General features: G+C 38.6%; 2 protein-coding genes across 2 annotated transcripts in view; both read right to left on the bottom strand.

Annotated features, from left to right (window-relative positions):
• Positions 1-17668, bottom strand: part of LOC127867817 (proliferation-associated protein 2G4-like) — a 42854-nt gene that overhangs the window by 3804 nt on the left and 21382 nt on the right. Inside the window, exons 4-8 of the mRNA XM_052409290.1 lie at positions 16321-16390; positions 13295-13387; positions 12611-12674; positions 10490-10568; positions 3887-3965 (exon numbers count right to left, since the gene is read on the bottom strand). Coding sequence (XP_052265250.1) covers positions 3887-3965; positions 10490-10568; positions 12611-12674; positions 13295-13387; positions 16321-16390 — 385 coding nt within the window. The remainder of the gene's footprint in view (positions 1-3886; positions 3966-10489; positions 10569-12610; positions 12675-13294; positions 13388-16320; positions 16391-17668) is intronic.
• Positions 5-3858, bottom strand: LOC127867811 (uncharacterized). The gene is made up of 2 exons (XM_052409280.1): positions 1547-3858; positions 5-1329 (listed from the first exon to the last, which is right to left on the bottom strand). Exons 1-2 carry the CDS (start codon positions 3389-3391, stop codon positions 634-636), a joined length of 2541 nt encoding a protein of 846 aa, XP_052265240.1. The 5' UTR covers positions 3392-3858; the 3' UTR covers positions 5-633.

Genomic DNA, 17668 nt, shown 5'->3' with positions numbered 1-17668 from the left:
GAAACATGGACAGAGACAAACAGGTGCATGTAGAACACTGATAGAGACAAACAGCTGCATGTAGAACACGGACAGAAACAAACATGTGCATGTAGAACACGGACAGAGACAAACAAGTGCATGTAGAACAGGGACAGAGACAAACACGTTCATGTAGAACACGGACAGAGAAACAGGTGCATGAAGAACAGGGACAGAGACAAACACGTGCATGTTGAAGACGATAGAGACAAACACGTGCATGTAGAACACAGACAGAGACAAACACGTGCATGTAGAACACAGACAGAGACAAACACGTGCATGTAGAACACTGACAGAGACAAACACGTGCATGTAGAACACGGACAGAGACAAACACGTGCATGTAGAACACGGACAGAGACAAACAGGTGCATGTAAAACACGGACAGAGACAAAAAGGTTCATGTAGAACAAGGACAGAGACAAACACGTGCATGTAGAACACTGACAGAGACAAACAGGTGCACGTAGAACACTGACAGAGACAAACAGGTTAATGTAGAGCACAGACAGAGACAAACACGTGCATGTTGAACAGGGACAGAGACAAACACGCATGTAGAACACGAACAGAGTCAAACACGTGCATGTAGTTTAAACATATTTATTTCAAACAATGCACATTAGTTTACATAGAATTACAACAATGTTTACAATACCTACATGTTCCAATGGGATAGGAACGAAAGACATGGTCTTATAGAGTTCTTCTCCCTGTGCATGTAGAACAGGGACAGAGACAAACAGGTTCATGTAGAACAGGGACAGAGACAAACAGGTGCATGTAGAACAGGGACAGAGACAAACATTTGCATGTAGAACACGAACAGAGACAAACAGGTGCATGTAGAACAGGGACAGAGACAAACACGTGCATGTAGAACAGGGACAGAGACAAACCCGTGCATGTAGAACACGAACAGAGACAAACAGGTGCATGTAGAACACGAACAGAGACAAACAAGTGCATGTAAAACAGGGACAGAGACAAACAGGTGCATGTAGAACAGGGACAGAGACAAACAAGTGCATGTAGAACAGGGACAGAGACAAACAGGTGCATGTAGAACAGTGACAGAGACAAACAAGTGCATGTAGAACAGGGACAGAGACAAACATGTGCATGTAGAACAGGCACAGAGACAAACACGTGCATGTAGAACAGGGACAGAGACAAACACGTGCATGTAGAACAGGGACAGAGACAAACAGGTGCATGTAGAACAGGGACAGAGACAAACAAGTGCATGTAGAACAGGGACAGAGACAAACAAGTGCATGTAGAACAGGGACAGAGACAAACACCTGCATGTAGAACAGGGGCAGTGACAAACACATGCATGTAGAACAGGGACAGAGACAAACAGGTTCATGTAGAACAGGGACAGAGACAAACAGGTGCATGTAGAACAGGGACAGAGACAAACATTTGCATGTAGAACACGAACAGAGACAAACACGTGCATGTAGAACAGGGACAGAGACAAACACGTTCATGTAGAACAGGGACAGAGACAAACACGTGCATGTAGAACACGAACAGATCCAAACAGGTGCATGTAGAACACAAACAGAGACAAACAAGTGAATGTAAAACAGGGACAGAGACAAACAGGTGCATGTAGAACAGGGACAGAGACAAACAAGTGCATGTAGAACAGGGACAGGGACAAACAGGTGCATGTAGAACAGGGACAGAGACAAACAAGTGCATGTAGAACAGGGACAGAGACAAACATGTGCATGTAGAACAGGCACAGAGACAAACACGTGCATGTAGAACAGGGACAGAGACAAACACGTGCATGTAGAACAGGGACAGAGACAAACAGGTGCATGTAGAACAGGGAAAGAGACAAACAAGTGCATGTAGAACAGGGACAGAGACAAACAAGTGCATGTAGAACAGGGACAGAGACAAACATGTGCATGTAGAACAGGCACAGAGACAAACATGTGCATGTAGAACAGGGACAGAGACAAACACGTGCATGTAGAACAGGGACAGAGACAAACACGTGCATGTAGAACAGGGACAGAGACAAACAAGTGCATGTAGAACAAGTAGAACAGGGACAGAGACAAACAGGTGCATGTAGAACAGGGACAGAGACAAACAAGTGCATGTAGAACAGGGACAGAGACAAACATGTGCATGTAGAACAGGCACAGAGACAAACATGTGCATGTAGAACAGGCACAGAGACAAACACGTGCATGTAGAACAGGGACAGAGACAAACAGGTGCATGTAGAACAGGGACAGAGACAAACAAGTGCATGTAGAACAGGGACAGAGACAAACAAGTGCATGTAGAACAGGGACAGAGACAAACACGTGCATGTAGAACACGAACAGAGACAAACAGGTGCATGTAGAACACAAACAGAGACAAACAAGTGCATGTAAAACATGGACAGAGACAACCAGGTGCATGTAGAACAGGGACAGAGACAAACAAGTGCATGTAGAACAGGGACAGAGACAAACAGGTGCATGTAGAACAGGTACAGAGACAAACAAGTGCATGTAGAACAGGGACAGAGACAAACATGTGCATGTAGAACAGGCACAGAGACAAACACGTGCATGTAGAACAGGGACAGAGACAAACACGTGCATGTAGAACAGGGACAGAGACAAACAGGTGCATGTAGAACAGGGAAAGAGACAAACAAGTGCATGTATAACAGGGACAGAGACAGAGACAAACATGTGCATGTAGAACAGGCACAGAGACAAACACGTGCATGTAGAACAGGGACAGAGACAAACATGTGCATGTAGAACAGGGACAGAGACAAACATGTGCATGTAGAACAGGGACAGAGACAAACACGTGCATGTAGAAAAGGGACAGAGACAAACACGTGCATGTAGAACAGGGACAGAGACAAACAAGTGCATGTAGAACAGGGACAGAGACAAACAGGTGCATGTAGAACAGGGACAGAGACAAACAAGTGCATGTAGAACAGGGACAGAGACAAACATGTGCATGTAGAACAGGCACAGAGACAAACACTTGCATGTAGAACAGGCACAGAGACAAACACGTGCATGTAGAACAGGGACAGAGACAAACAGGTGCATGTAGAACAGGGACAGAGACAAACAAGTGCATGTAGAACAGGGACAGAGACAAACAAGTGCATGTAAAACAGGGACAGAGACAAACAAGTGCATGTAAAACAGGGACAGAGACAAACAAGTGAATGTAGAACAGGGACAGAGACAAACACGTGCATGTAGAACAGGGACAGAGACAAACACGTGCATGTAGAACAGGGACAGAAACAAACAGGTGCATGTAGAACAGGGACAGAGACAAACAAGTGCATGTAAACACAGAGACAAACATGTGCATGTAGAACGTAATACACGAACAGAGACATGTAGCACGTAACAACACAAAATACTACAAACCGTTGTTATCACAGAGACAAACACGTGCATATTGAATGCAACAACACAAAATGCTACAAACTGTTGTTATCAATAAGAGCCAGTATATTTATGTCCAATATATATGAGCCATGCTCAGTGATGAGAGGGTTAAATGCATGTTTAGGCCGACTGCACAGGCTAATGTGGGACAAAACTGAACACACATGCATTAAACCCCCTAATCACAGAGCGCGGCTCAAATTCAGAATTAAACTAAAACTTTTGCCGTGGTTGCCCATCCATGTTCTTTCAGTACTACTTGTTAAGAATTTGTTCAGATAATCTAAGAGCCCTTCGCAAAAAAGTACTCATAAAACTAGAAAGATGAGCATAATGTTTGATTTTAGACCACAAGGGGGGAGGAGGCAAATAAGCATTTGAGATATTTGGAAGACCTTACAGTTCTACTACTCACTTTGCCTTCTCCAGAACTGACCAGTACATCAATGCCGTAAACCTCATGGACATCAAACTCACACTTTTCATGTTCTTTTCTGCAACACATTTGAACAGTTTTATTTTGTGAATAAGTTTCAAGCAAACAGCACATTAATATCAATCATTTTATATTTTCCAGAAACACCAATGAATGATTCCACAGGAAAAAAAAGATCTGTAGTACATAGCATTTCACAAAAGTTTCTTCTTTTTTTTTACATCTTGAAGCATTTCTGCAGAGTCATTACATACCAATATTATTATATTTTGTTCATTTTAAACTTTAAAACCATACAAATGGAAAACTTTTTTCAACACACATGTATTTCAAATGCAAAATTAATGCCAACTGCAAAATAAATGATGACAGTATTACTGTTTTAAAGTTTAAAATACACATACAGTACAGTCCACGCAGTTTCCCCAATTTCCCTCGCTACTCCATGGTCAGTATCTCCGAGGGAGATTAAGAAAATCCCTCAGCGTTGGCAACGCGGGGGGAAACTCCGTTTTAAAAGAGTTAACGATCAATTTAAATTTGTTTGACTTCCTGATTTTCAAATAAAATTACAGTTATTACATGTACTATATATATATATATATATATATATATATATATATATATATATAGATATAGATAGATAGATATATATATATATATAGATATATATATATAATGTACAATAAAAAAAACCCAACCAAGATAGATCAATCCCCAGGTGGTTGTAAAAGTAATTGTTGTTGTATAGAAAACTCGTTGCTTTACGACAAACAAAACGTCTTTAAACTGATACTTACCAATTAATATAATCACAGTTTGCAACATAAGTTTTATTTTGATTATTTAATCCAAAGTTTTCATGTTAGCAGGTGTTTGTAAAGTTTAATTGAATTCCGGTCATTAATTGCTGAGAAATAGCCCGGACAAAAATTGTGCACGAACGGACGGACACACACACGCACGGACAGACGAAGTGGTGACTATATGCTCCCCCCAAAATTTTTTTGGGGGAGCATAAAAATCATTACATGCACGCTTTCCAGGAGTATACTTTACCTTGTACATTGCAGCATAATTTTCGCTCGCTTTTGTCGGGAAATATACATGATGATGTATATTGGAAACATTTGTAAACGTTGTGTTAACATTAAAAATCATTAGTTTGTTTCGGATTACTAATTTTTTTTTTTATTATTCTCATTTGGAATTTTACGGAACATTTATTATTGTGTTATATGTGTTATGAATTACATATTAATTTGTCAAAACGCTTAACATGTCGTATATTCATTCATATTGTAGACGTACCTGTGAATTAAAAAACATAATTTTTATACGTATTAATTTTCTATACAATTATTTTTATTTTTATATGCCACAGTATTTAAATAATATTTAATAACAATGTTTTTATTTTTTGGCATGCCCAGTAGCACACTGCTAACGCGGTGTTGCGCGGCAGTCGCTGATAAGAACGGAAATTGTCTGCATTTACAGACTAGGCTAAAGTAATACACGCGGGTTTAAGCGAGTTCAACTCGTTTTCCAACTCCGCGTATACACTCGCTAGCAGAACAAGAGGGCCAAGATGGCCCTAGTTCGCTCACCTGAGAGGAGTCGGTTCGTTCAATCTTTACCTAATGTCAAACTTAACCTAGATATTGACAAGACAAACATCCTGGTCAAGTTTCATCATTATTGAACCAAAACTCTGGCGTAAAGTGTTTTTGTTTTTGTAAGATTTGAAATGGTGACCTATCATCAAACTTGACTATGATCTTTCAGCAACTTTGATAAAGAATGCTTGAGAAATGTGAATGCAAGAGTGTTTACAAACGAAATGTGGACGGACGGACAGCGGACAAAGACCAATCCTCAAACCTCACCTGAGCAATCAGGTGAGCTAAAAAGTGTGTTTCACCGATCTGAGCCATTTTCCAACTTGTCCAAGAAATAAATAAAACCAATTTATTGACTTATTTTCACGATGATTAGGCAAAATATGTGACTTCCACAGTGTTCGATCACAAGGTTTCTCTCTATATAGTCACATAAGGAAAACTGCCCCACCCCCCCGGCAGCCATGTTTATTGACCCATCGGGTCCATTTGCAAACTCATCTGAGATATATATATAAAACCAATCTTTTCACCAAGTTTCATGATGATTGGGCAAAAAATGTGACTTCTAGAGTGTTCACAAGCTTTTTTTTTACTATATAAATATAAGAAAACTGCCCCCCCCCCCCCCGGCAGACATGTTATTCAACTGACCGGAACCATTTTCCAACTCAACTCTCGTATCAAGGAAACAAATGTTCTGACCAAATTTCATGAAAATTGGGCAAAAAATGTGACTTCTAGAGTGTTCACGTTTTCACTATATACATATAGAGAAAAATGACCCGCCCACTGGCGGCCATGTGTTTTCACCGATCTGGACCATTTTCGAACTCGTCCATTATATCAATTAAACCAATGTTTTGATTAACTTTCATGATGATTGGGCCAAAATTGTGACTTCCAGAGTGTTTACAAGGTTTCTCTATAGCCATGTAAGGAAAACTGCCCCGCCCACTGGCGGCCATGTTTTTCAACGGACCAGAACCACTTTTGAACTCAACCAACATATCATTAAGATAGACATTTAGACAAAGTTACATGAAGATTGGGCATAAAATGTGACTTCTACAGTGTTTGCAAGCTTTTTCTTTTTTTTTGACCTAGTGACCTAGTTTTTGACCCAGCATGACCCAGTTTTGAACTCGATCAAGATATTATTGCGACAAATCTTATGACTAAGTTTCATGAAGATCGGACAATAAATGTGGCCTCTAGAGTGTTTACGAACAAATGTGGACGGACGGACGACGGACAAACACCGGTCACAAAAGCTCCCCTTAGCAATCAGGTGAGCTAAAACAAGAAATATCTTTAAAAAGATATACGGAGTTGATAGTTCAATGAATGAGATCAAGGATAGCGAATGTCTTTTTCTGTGAAGTTCTTAGCTGCATCATACGCAGTACGGGATGTTACGCGCAGTACGGGATGTTACGCAGAGTTTTCGCGGCTTATTTTACATTATTACATATTGCTGGTCATAAACCTATAGATACAAAACAGAAAACCAAAAGACCAATGGAAGTGAAATTAAAACATATGAGTCAACCGGCCACACGCTAAGTATCCGTATTTATAGGCGCGTTCTTCTAACAAACCTGTTTTAGTGGTTTGTCGGGCATTGCTATTTGATTCGATTATTAACAGTATCGAGAATCATCGCGCTCATGCTTAATACATTAGTCAATATGGTGGAATAATTATTGTTAAATTAATCAAAAATAATATTTATAATTGTATTGTTGAAAACACATTTAGAATCTATTATTGACATACCATAATTATATTGCTGAATATCTTCAAATAACATATTTCTGGTCTAAAGAAATTTCCAGGTCACCTAGTTCACGGATAGCATCTTTATTATAAAACTATTATTTTACTGGCCGCGAACTCCGGTGATGACCTGTATATAAACTCTGACATTCACACACTGGCTGCGAATTGACCCGATACCTCGCGGGTTGAAATGCAATGCATTAAAGTGAGGCCTCGCTTCCACTGCTCTTTATACTTTGTTGACAGGAATATGGAAGTAAGTACTAAATATGAGAACATAGCCTTTAAGTATAAACGCTTTTGCGCTGGTAATTCTCTGAAAATAAAAGGTGCACGCACAAACTGTATTGATGTCGAGAATTGAGTGTAAAACTGTTCTATCTATTGAGCCTTTTCATAAGAGATAAAATTGTTTCATGCAGTAAAAAAGTGTTACAAAGACGCGGATATGTTTCCAATGTTCTGGTGGTATGCTCAAATCAGCCATTGGAATAAATGAAGTGTATTTATTTGTACCTAGGCGCGGGAAATTTCATTTGAATTTTATTGGACACTTACAAAGGTAAGGTAAGGTGAAAAGCTGGCTTAATACAGCTACGCCCAAATAACATCCAACCTCGAATAACAATTAACACATAAATGATACACAAATCTACACTGTATTATTATGAAAACATTAATAATCAAAGGGGAGTAACTACTGCAAACTTAAATGCAATATTTAGAAGAGTTGTCTCCCATGTTACATGACCTTAATTCATGATTGTCTACAAGCCTTTTTACTATATAAATATAAGGAAAACTGGGCCGTCCCCCTGGCAACCATATTTTTCAACAGACCGGAACCATTTTCAAACTTAACACACCTATCTAGAAAACAAAAGTTCTGACAAAATTTCATGAAAATTGGGCCAAAAATGTGACTTCTAGAGTGTTCACATGTTTTCACTATATACATATAGAGAATAAAAGCTGCGCCATGAGCGCATGATACGCCCGTCGTTCGCCAATGAAGTAGTAAGGTAATAAATAACCCTTTGAATCATTTTTTTACTTCAGTTTATTTGTATTTGAATACATGGTTTATTTTATAAGTACATGAGCATGGAAATCACGAAATTTTGACGAACAAAGTCCCATAACTCTGGAACGACAATTCAGAATTCCGTCAAAAACGAAAGGGGATCAGGGTTTATCAATATTAAGATTGTGTTGAAATTTGAAAAAAATCCATCGAAGGATATTTGAGCTACAGTAGGACATTCAATGAAATCACGAAATTTTGACGAACAAAGTCCCATAACTCTGGAACGACAATTCAGAATTCCGTCAAAAACGAAAGGGGATCAGGGTTTATCAATATTAAGATTGTGTTAAAATTTGAAGAAAATCTGTCAAAGGATATTTGACGTAGCGTACGACATTAACAGACGGACGGACGGACGGACGGACAGACGGACGCGGGGTATACCATAATACGTCCCGTCATAGACGGGCGTATAAAAAATCTATCGGGGGATATTTGAGCTACGGTAGGATACATGAACAACAATAACATTTAAGGTCACAGTGACCTTGACCTTAGAATGAATGACCTTGAAATGACCAGTGGTCATCTAAGTGTGCTTGCAAACCTTCATGTCAAGTTTGAAGACTCTATGTCCAAGCATACCAAAGTTATAACAATTTTAACATTTTAACATTTAAGGTCACAGTGACCTTGTGTGACCTTGACCTTAGAATGAATGACCTTGAAATGACCAGTGGTCATCTAAGTGTGCTTGCAAACCTTCATGTCAAGTTTGAAGACTCTATGTCCAAGCATACCAAAGTTATAACAATTTTAACATTTTAACATTTAAGGTCACAGTGACCTTGACCTTCAAATGAATGACATTGAAATGACCAATGGTCATCTTCTAGTACTGGCCAATCTTTATTTCAAGTTTGAAGACTCTAGGTACAAGCATACCAAAGTTATAACATGAAATAAGAACTTTAACATTTTTACATTCAAGGTCACAGTGACCTTGACCTTCAAATGAATGACCTTGAAATGTCCAGGGGTTACTTACTAGTTCTGGCCAACCTTCATGTCAAGTTTCAAGACTCTAAGTCCAAGCATACCAAAGTTATAACAACTTTAACATTTTTACATTCAAGGTCACAGTGACCTTGACCTTCAAATGAATGACCTTGAAATGTCCAGTGGTTACTTACTAGTTCTGGCCAACCTTCATGTCAAGTTTCAAGACTCTAGGTCCAAGCATACCAAAGTTATAACAACTTTAACATTTTTATATAGCTACAGTAGGACATTCAATGAAATCACGAAATTTTGACGAACAAAGTCCCATAACTCTGGAACGACAATTCAGAATTCCGTCAAAAACGAAAGGGGATCAGGGTTTATCAATATTAAGATTGTGTTAAAATTTGAAGAAAATCTGTCAAAGGATATTTGACGTAGCGTACGACATTAACAGACATACGGACGGACAGACGGACGGACGGACAGACGGACGCGGGGTATACCATAATACGTCCCGTCATAGACGGGCGTATAAAAATGCCCCGCCCACTGGCGGCCATGTTTTTTCACCGATCTGGAATATTTTCGAACTTGTCCGAGAAATCAATAAAACAAATGTTTTGACCAATATTCATGATGATTGGGAAAAAATTGTGACTTCCAGAGTGTTTACAAGGTTTCTCTATAGCCAAATAAGGAAAACTGCCCCGCCCACTGGTGACCATGTTTTTCAACGGACCGAAACTACTTTTGAACCTAACCAACATATCATTAAGACAAACATTTTGACAAAGTTACATGAAGATTGGGCACGAAATGTGACTTCTACAGTGTTTACAAGTTTTTTTGTTTTTTTGACCTAGTGACCTAGTTTTTTACCCGGCACGACCCAGTTTCGACCTCGACCGGGATTTTATTGGGACAAAGCTTCTGACCAAGTTTCATAAAGATCGGACAATAAATGTGGCCTCTAGAGTGTTTACAAACAAATGTTAACGGACGGACGGACGACAACAAAGACCGGTCACAAAAGCTCACCTGAGCAATCAGGTGAGCTAAAAAAAACTGCGAAGGGATCGCATTTTTGGGGGAAAACGCGTGGACTGTACTGTATACTTCCACCAGCACTCAACAATCATCACCTACTTCTGGGTTTCGGATGGGTTCTGTATAATAGCCTTTTCGCCGTCTATCACATGTCGCTTCAGCTGATGGGAAAGCATACCTGAAATCAATTGTGTTTGAAAACACAAGCTTTAGGACGTAAAAAAGTGACTAGGGACAGTCATTCAGCCAAAACACCATTATGCCCAACTTTGTGTCCCCTGCCTAAGGAAAAGGGATATAGAATTGGCATTGTCTATTCTTTTTTTGTCATAAAATTAAGTAAGGGCTATATCTCAGGAACTATATCAGATATCAACATAAATCTTCCTGGGTGTATAGATATTAATGGCAAGGGATATCAATTCAACGAATTTGTTTGTTTTCTTTAAGATCATCAACACATTAATGTCATTCAACTGTGAACATTTGATTGAGATCAATCTAGTTGGTATAATGTTACATTACGCACAATAAATTGGAAATCCAAGGTAGAGAATAATGAACTTGAAGCCATATTACATTCTACAGTATCTATAAGTTTTCGGACACTCTAAATTTTCGGACATCCACTTATTTTTGCAAAAATAATTATTTTTAGTGACTCCAATTTTTTTTATATACAGGTTTTCGTCAATACTTTATGACACTTAATTTTTCAGAAAGTACATTTTACAGCACTATTTTACCAGAGTTCTTCTCTGTGTGTAACTTCCATCATCTGTTTTATTACCTGATTAAGTTCATAAAACCTAGCAAGTGAATGCCTTAGGGCAATTGACCATATCAATTGCGTAATTGGGTAAATAACAATAGGTAATAAACAAGAGCACCGCATAAAGGGTGCTAACGCTTTTGAATCATGAAAGCTTGTCAGATATTTTTTTTAGGTCACAGTGACCTTGACCTAGTGACCCCAAAATGGGTGTGGCATGTAGAACTCATCAAGGTGCATCTACATATGAAGTTTCAAAGTTGTTGGTGGAAGCACTTTGATTTTAGAGCCAATTTTAAGGTTTAAGCACAGCAGATGCCCGACGGCGGAAAGACAAAACGAGCTGGGTATGACAATACCTCAGGTTTTCTCCGAAAACAGCAGAGCTAAAAATGGGTTCACATATGAAAGATAACTGTGACAAATAAACGCCTCAGAACGTAATGTACCGCCTATTACATTACAAACAATTGGTGATGTGAAACTAACTGACAACAAATTCATAATTTGCAGATTTTTATTTAAGTGCATTAATGACAGTTTTATGCTAGAGTATTGATAAATAAAAAGCTCATCTTTGAACCTGTTTGTCAAAAGAGAGCATTGTTGTAACTTTCTGTACAAACGAGCATGAGAAATTATTTTTAACAAGCAAATTTGTTGAATTGATATCCCCCGCCAATATACTTCTGGACACAAAAAGTTGTCTGGACGGATGGACAACGCCAACGTGCATCATCCTCTTATCCATATATTATATACTCCTACCAAGTTTCAATGAAATCCATCAAAGCACTTCCAAGATATGGCTCTGGACACACACAAAAAAGCATTTTTTCAAGATACAAAGGGCCATATATCCGTTATTATCCAATGGCATACAATGCCATTTGGCGTGCATCATCCTCTTATCCATATATATACTCATACCAAGTTTCAATGATATCCGCCAAAGCACTTCCTAGAATGGCTCCGGACACAAAGAAGCATTTTTTCAATATACAAAGGGCCATAACTTTGTTATTAACAGATGGTGTACAATGCCATTTGGCGTGCATCCTCCTCTTATACATATATATATATATACTCATACCAAGTTTTAATGAAATCCGCCAAAGCACTTTCAAGATATGGCTCTGGACACAAAAGTGCCGGACGGACGGAAAGACTGACGGATGGACAGACAACGCCAAAACAATATCCCTTCGCCTATGGCTGGGGATAATAATGTGCAAATATATGTAAAAGTAAATTATATGTGATATAAGTCGTTTTGATGTTTTACATACTGCAAACCCGCATCCGATCATCAATGCATTCTTTTTTGTTTGTCTCTAAATTTTCAGACACCCGCATTTTAAAAAATATTTTTCGTATCTAAATTTTCGAACACACATTTTTTTATTTATTGTCAAGTGTCTGAAAAGTAATTGAGTGAAGTGTCTTACCTTCCACAGGTTTGCACTTGTAAGATTCTGCAACTTTTTGTATCGCATCTGTTACAGTGTTATTCTGAAATTAAAAGATATACGTGCACTAAGGATTGTCAATAAGCAAAAGTGTGTGCAACAGGGTTTTAAACCCTTTAAACTCATGGTTGCATGTATATGTAAGGTCTTATCATACGATAGATCTTTGTGGAACATGCATGTACCCCCCCCCCCAACAATCACCAACAGCTCAAACTCCAAAGCTCAACAAACAACTGCACTCCCATTTAGAATTATGTGACAATTCACCCATTTGTTTTTTGTTAACTTTGATTGTTTGTCTAACAAATGCTTAAAAATTGAGAATAAAAATGTTTTCAATATTATATTTAATAAGGTTCAGCTTATACAGCTGGATGGGAACTAAATCTTGAGATCTTGTTGGTGTGTGTGTGTTAGGGGGGAAGGGGAAAGAACCTTCAATTGGGAATTTTTAGGTCCCATTTGGGAAAAATATCTAATTTTTTTCCATTCCAAATGGGGCCCCAAATTTGAACAGGATTTTTATTTTTGTACATTAAAAATTCCATCAAACAAATTGACGCTAGCTTTTTAATGACATGACAGATGTTCAATGAAATTTATTATTATGCGTATTTGATGTAAGACTTTAAATTGAATGTTCCGGTCAAGTAAACCTACCTCTGCTCCTGGTTTCACCATACGCAGAGCCACCTCAACTGCATTGTGGGCAGCAAGTATGACGTCTGCCTTCCTGCCATCTACTGGACTGTCCTACATAACAGTTCAGAGTCAGTGTTACTATCCAAGAAAATAACATGAGCCTCACTCTGGCTCAATGAGGCTAAATGCATGTGTGTGAAGTGTCCTCCCAGACTAGCCTGTGCAGTCCGCACAGACTCATCAGGGACAATACTTTAACATGAGCCTTGCTCTGGCTCAATGAGGCTAAATGCATGTGTGTGAAGTGTCCTCCCAGACTAGCCTGTGCAGTCCGCACAGACTCATCAGGGACAATACTTTTCGCCTACACTGGTTTTTCTTTAAGAGCTTTTCTTAAAATGAAAAATCCCTCCAAGAGTTAAGTGTCTTTTATGATAAGCCTGTGAAGACTGCAAAGACTAATCTAGGACCACACTTAACCCACATACATTAAACCCTGTTTTTCCAGAGCACAGCGTAAATTATTTGAACTTGGATATGAAAATTTAACAGAATGAAACATATGAATATGAACACTTTGAATTCTGTTGAAACAAAATTAAAAGAAACACTGATCTTGGGACAAAATCAATTGTAAGTATTTCAGATGGGTTTTCAAGCATACATTTTTCCTGAAAACAACATGTATGTGTTTATTAACTAGCGAATATAATCATACAGTTGTGAACAGTACAGAATGCTTAAGTTCAAACTTTCCAACCAAACTGACAATACGCTTTGGTATTAATACCACAATACCATCTCAAAATACAGTTTAGATTCATGGAAATTTTCTACCACAAGACAAGTCTGTCAAGCAGACAAGACCATCTTCGAATACAATTCACAATCAAGGAAAGTTTTTATGAGACACACCTGTAAAAGAATACAGTGCTCCAGCTAGGCCTTAATCGAAGGGCGCCGCGCCCTGCCCTCCCGAATCTCCGCCCTGCCCCCCCCGCCTCCAAAAAAAAAAAAAAAAAAAAAATTTTTTTTTTTAATGATAATTCATAAATCTCTTATTACATTGTAATTAGTTTAATCCTCATTGTAGACATTATATTTCAATGGTTTAATAATAATTGGAATAATACAACTATTTATAACATATAAATTAACATGCAATAGAAAGCATTCCAGAAACACCCGCGCGCTCGAACGTGCCCTTTTCACAAAATACTGCGCGTCGAAAGTGCCCTTTTTACAAAATACTGCGCGTCGAAAGTGCCCGTTTGACAAAAAAGCCACCCTGCCCTTTTCAAATTCTAGCTGGAGCACTGGAATACATTCTTAGCTTTCAAAAGGGCTAAACAACTTGTTAATCAAAACTAAAACAAATTCAAACAAAAACAAACAAGAGGGCCAAGATGACCCTAGTTCGCTCACCTGAGAGGAGTCGGTTCATTCAATCTTTACCAAATGTCAAACTTGACCTAGATATTGTCTAGACAAACATCCAGGTCAAATTTCATCATTATTTCATCTGCGAGTCATGATCAATGTACCTATGAAGTTTCATGAACCTAACCATAAGCGTTCTTGAGTAATCATCCAAAAACCATTTTACTATTTCAGGTCACCATGACCTTGACCTTTGACCTAGTGACCTGAAAATCAATAGGGGTCATCTGTGAGTCATGATCATTGTACCTATGAAGTTTCATGATCCTAGGCATAAGCGTTCTTGAGTTATCATCCAGAAACCATTTTACTATTTCAGGTCACCGTGACCTTGACCTTTGACCTAGTGACCTGAAAATCAATAGGGGTCATCTTCGAGTCATGATCAATGTACCTATGAAGTTTCGTGGTCCTAGGCATAAGCGTTCTTGAGTTATCATCTGGAAACCATTTTACTATTTCGGATCACCGTGACCTTGACCTTTGACCTAGTGACCTGAAAATCAATAGGGTCATCTACGAGTCATGATCAATGTACCTATGAAGTTTCATGATCCTAGGCCTAAGCGTTCTTGAGTTATCATCCGGAAACCATTTAATTATTTCGGGTCATCGTGACCTTGACCTTTGACCTAGTGACCTGAAATTCAATAGGGGTCATCTACGAGTTATGATCAATGTATCTATGAAGTTTCATGATTACAGGCATAAGCGTTCTTGAGTTATCATCCTGAAACCATTTTACTGCTTTGGGTCACCGTGACCTTGACCTTTGACCTAGTGACCTGAAAATCGCTTTTGAGTTATCATCTGGAAACCATCTGGTGGACGGACGGACCAACATGAGCAAAACAATATACCCCCTTTTCTTCGAAAGGGGGCAGGGGGGGGGCATAATGAGAAAACTGGCCCCCTCCCAGCAGCCATGTTATTGAAATGACCGGAACCATTTTTTAACTCAACTCTCGTATCAAGGAAACAAATGTTCTGAGCAAATTTCAAGAAAATTGGGCCAAAAATGTGACTTCTACTGTGTTCACATATACATATGGAGAAAAATGCCCCACCCACTGGCGGCCATGTTTTTTCACTGATCCCGACCACTTTCAAACTCGTCTGAGATATCAATAAAACCAATGTTTTGACCAAATTTCATGATGATTGGGCAAAAATTGTGACTTCTATAGTGTTTACAAGGTTTCTCTTTAGCTAAATAGGGAAAACTGCCCGGCCCACTGGCGGCCATGTTTTTCAACGGATCGGAACCACTTTTAAACTCAACCAACATATCATTTAGACAAACATTTTGACAAAGTTACATGAAGGTTGGGCATCAAATATGACTTCTACAGTGTTTACAAGGTTTTTCTTTTTTGACCTAGTGACCTAGTTTTTGACCCGGCACAACCCAGTTTTGAACTCGGCCGAGATTTCATTGGGACAAAGCTTCTGACCAAGTTTCATGAAGATGGGACAAGAAATGTGGCCTCTAGAGTGTTTACGAGCAAATGTTAACTGACAGACGGACGGACATATGACGGACAAAGACCGGTCACAAAAGCTCACCTGAGCAATCAGGTGAGCTAAAAAGACCAACAACTTACCTTTGAGGCACCAACAATAAGAGTGTGAGCAACAACAGCTATGAACCCATCTATGTGTGCACCCAGGTCACTAAAATAGCAAAATATACATGATGCTGAATTCAACAGGCGCTGATGCCCTTACTGGAAGTCAGATCAGTATCAATTCATAATCCCATGTGAATAGTCCAAAATAAAGAAAATGTCATGGTCAAAATGAGGCCAATTCATGTCTGAGTTTAGTGTGTAATAGAAATATCAAAGCTTTGAAGCTATAATATTTGTGATTTTGGTATATTTGGGTTCACCAACAATTTTCACCTACTGAATTAGAATTAATCAGAAGAGCAGTCAATAACAAGACTATTGCTAAGCAATTTATGTCCCCACCATCTGAAATTCCACCATTGTCAGATTTTTATTATTATTTGTTGCCATAGCAACCAGAATTTTTGACGAAGAAACAAAATGAAATGACATGCATAATGTCCATATTGCCATCTATCCAAATATCAAGAACTTTTAAAGTTATCGCAGGATCCAGAAAACCACCATTTTCAGCAGTATTTCTAGTCTATTTGTTGCCATAGCAACCAGAATTGTTGATGTAGGAACAAAATGAAATGACGTGCATAATTTCCATATTGCTATCCATGTTTCAAGTTTCATGAAAAAATATGAAGAACTTTTAAAGTTATCGCAGGATCCAGAAAAGTGTGACTGACTGACAGACAGACAGACAGAGCGCAAACCAGAAGTCCCTTCTGAAAAAACCAGTAGGGGACAAAAATGTCAAATTGAGTCAGGTGATTTGTGTGTGTGTTCATTGTGCAAAGGTATCATCTATGCAAGTATCGAGGCTTTATAGTAGGAAGCATTATAACTGCTCAACCAAACAGTCATTTTGTGCTATTCTAGTACGGAAAGACTGACCGACCATGACACATAATAGAACAAGCAAATTCGTTGAATTGATATCCCCCACCAAACTAGAGCTTTGTCACAGATGTAAGCATTTTTTCAAGATACAAAGGGCCATAACTCTGTTTTTAACGGATGGTGTACGATGCCATTTGGCGTGCATCATCGTCTTATCCATATATATACTCATACCAATTTTCAATGAAATCGGCCAAAGCACTTCCAAGATATGGCTCCGGATACAAAAGTGCCGGACAGAAGGACGGACAATGCCAAAACAATATCCCTCCGCCTTTTGCGGGGAATAAAAACCTAACAGGAGCCTCCCGGCATCAGTAGATGCCGAGGACATAAAAATATATAATATTACTATAATTGGAATGCTTTTAATAATATGATTCAACTTCCTGAACATGAAAATTTTCTCTTTATTTCAAAAGAGAATTTT

The sequence above is a fragment of the Dreissena polymorpha genome, chromosome 2, assembly GCF_020536995.1.
Source record: "Dreissena polymorpha isolate Duluth1 chromosome 2, UMN_Dpol_1.0, whole genome shotgun sequence".
In the NCBI taxonomy this organism is placed as follows: Eukaryota; Metazoa; Mollusca; class Bivalvia; order Myida; family Dreissenidae; genus Dreissena; species Dreissena polymorpha.
Note: the sequence above shows the minus strand (reverse complement) of the source record. Positions and strands in the feature narration are given on the sequence as shown.

Coding starts and splice junctions, on each gene's coding strand:
- LOC127867811 (XM_052409280.1), bottom strand. CDS start 3,391: ATGCACATGTTTGTCTCTGTGTTTACATGCACTTGTTTGTCTCTGTCC. Junction 1,330..1,546: donor TGTTCGTGTTCTACATGCAC/GTGTTTGTCTCT, acceptor TTCTACATGCAG/GTGTTTGTCTCTGTCCCTGT.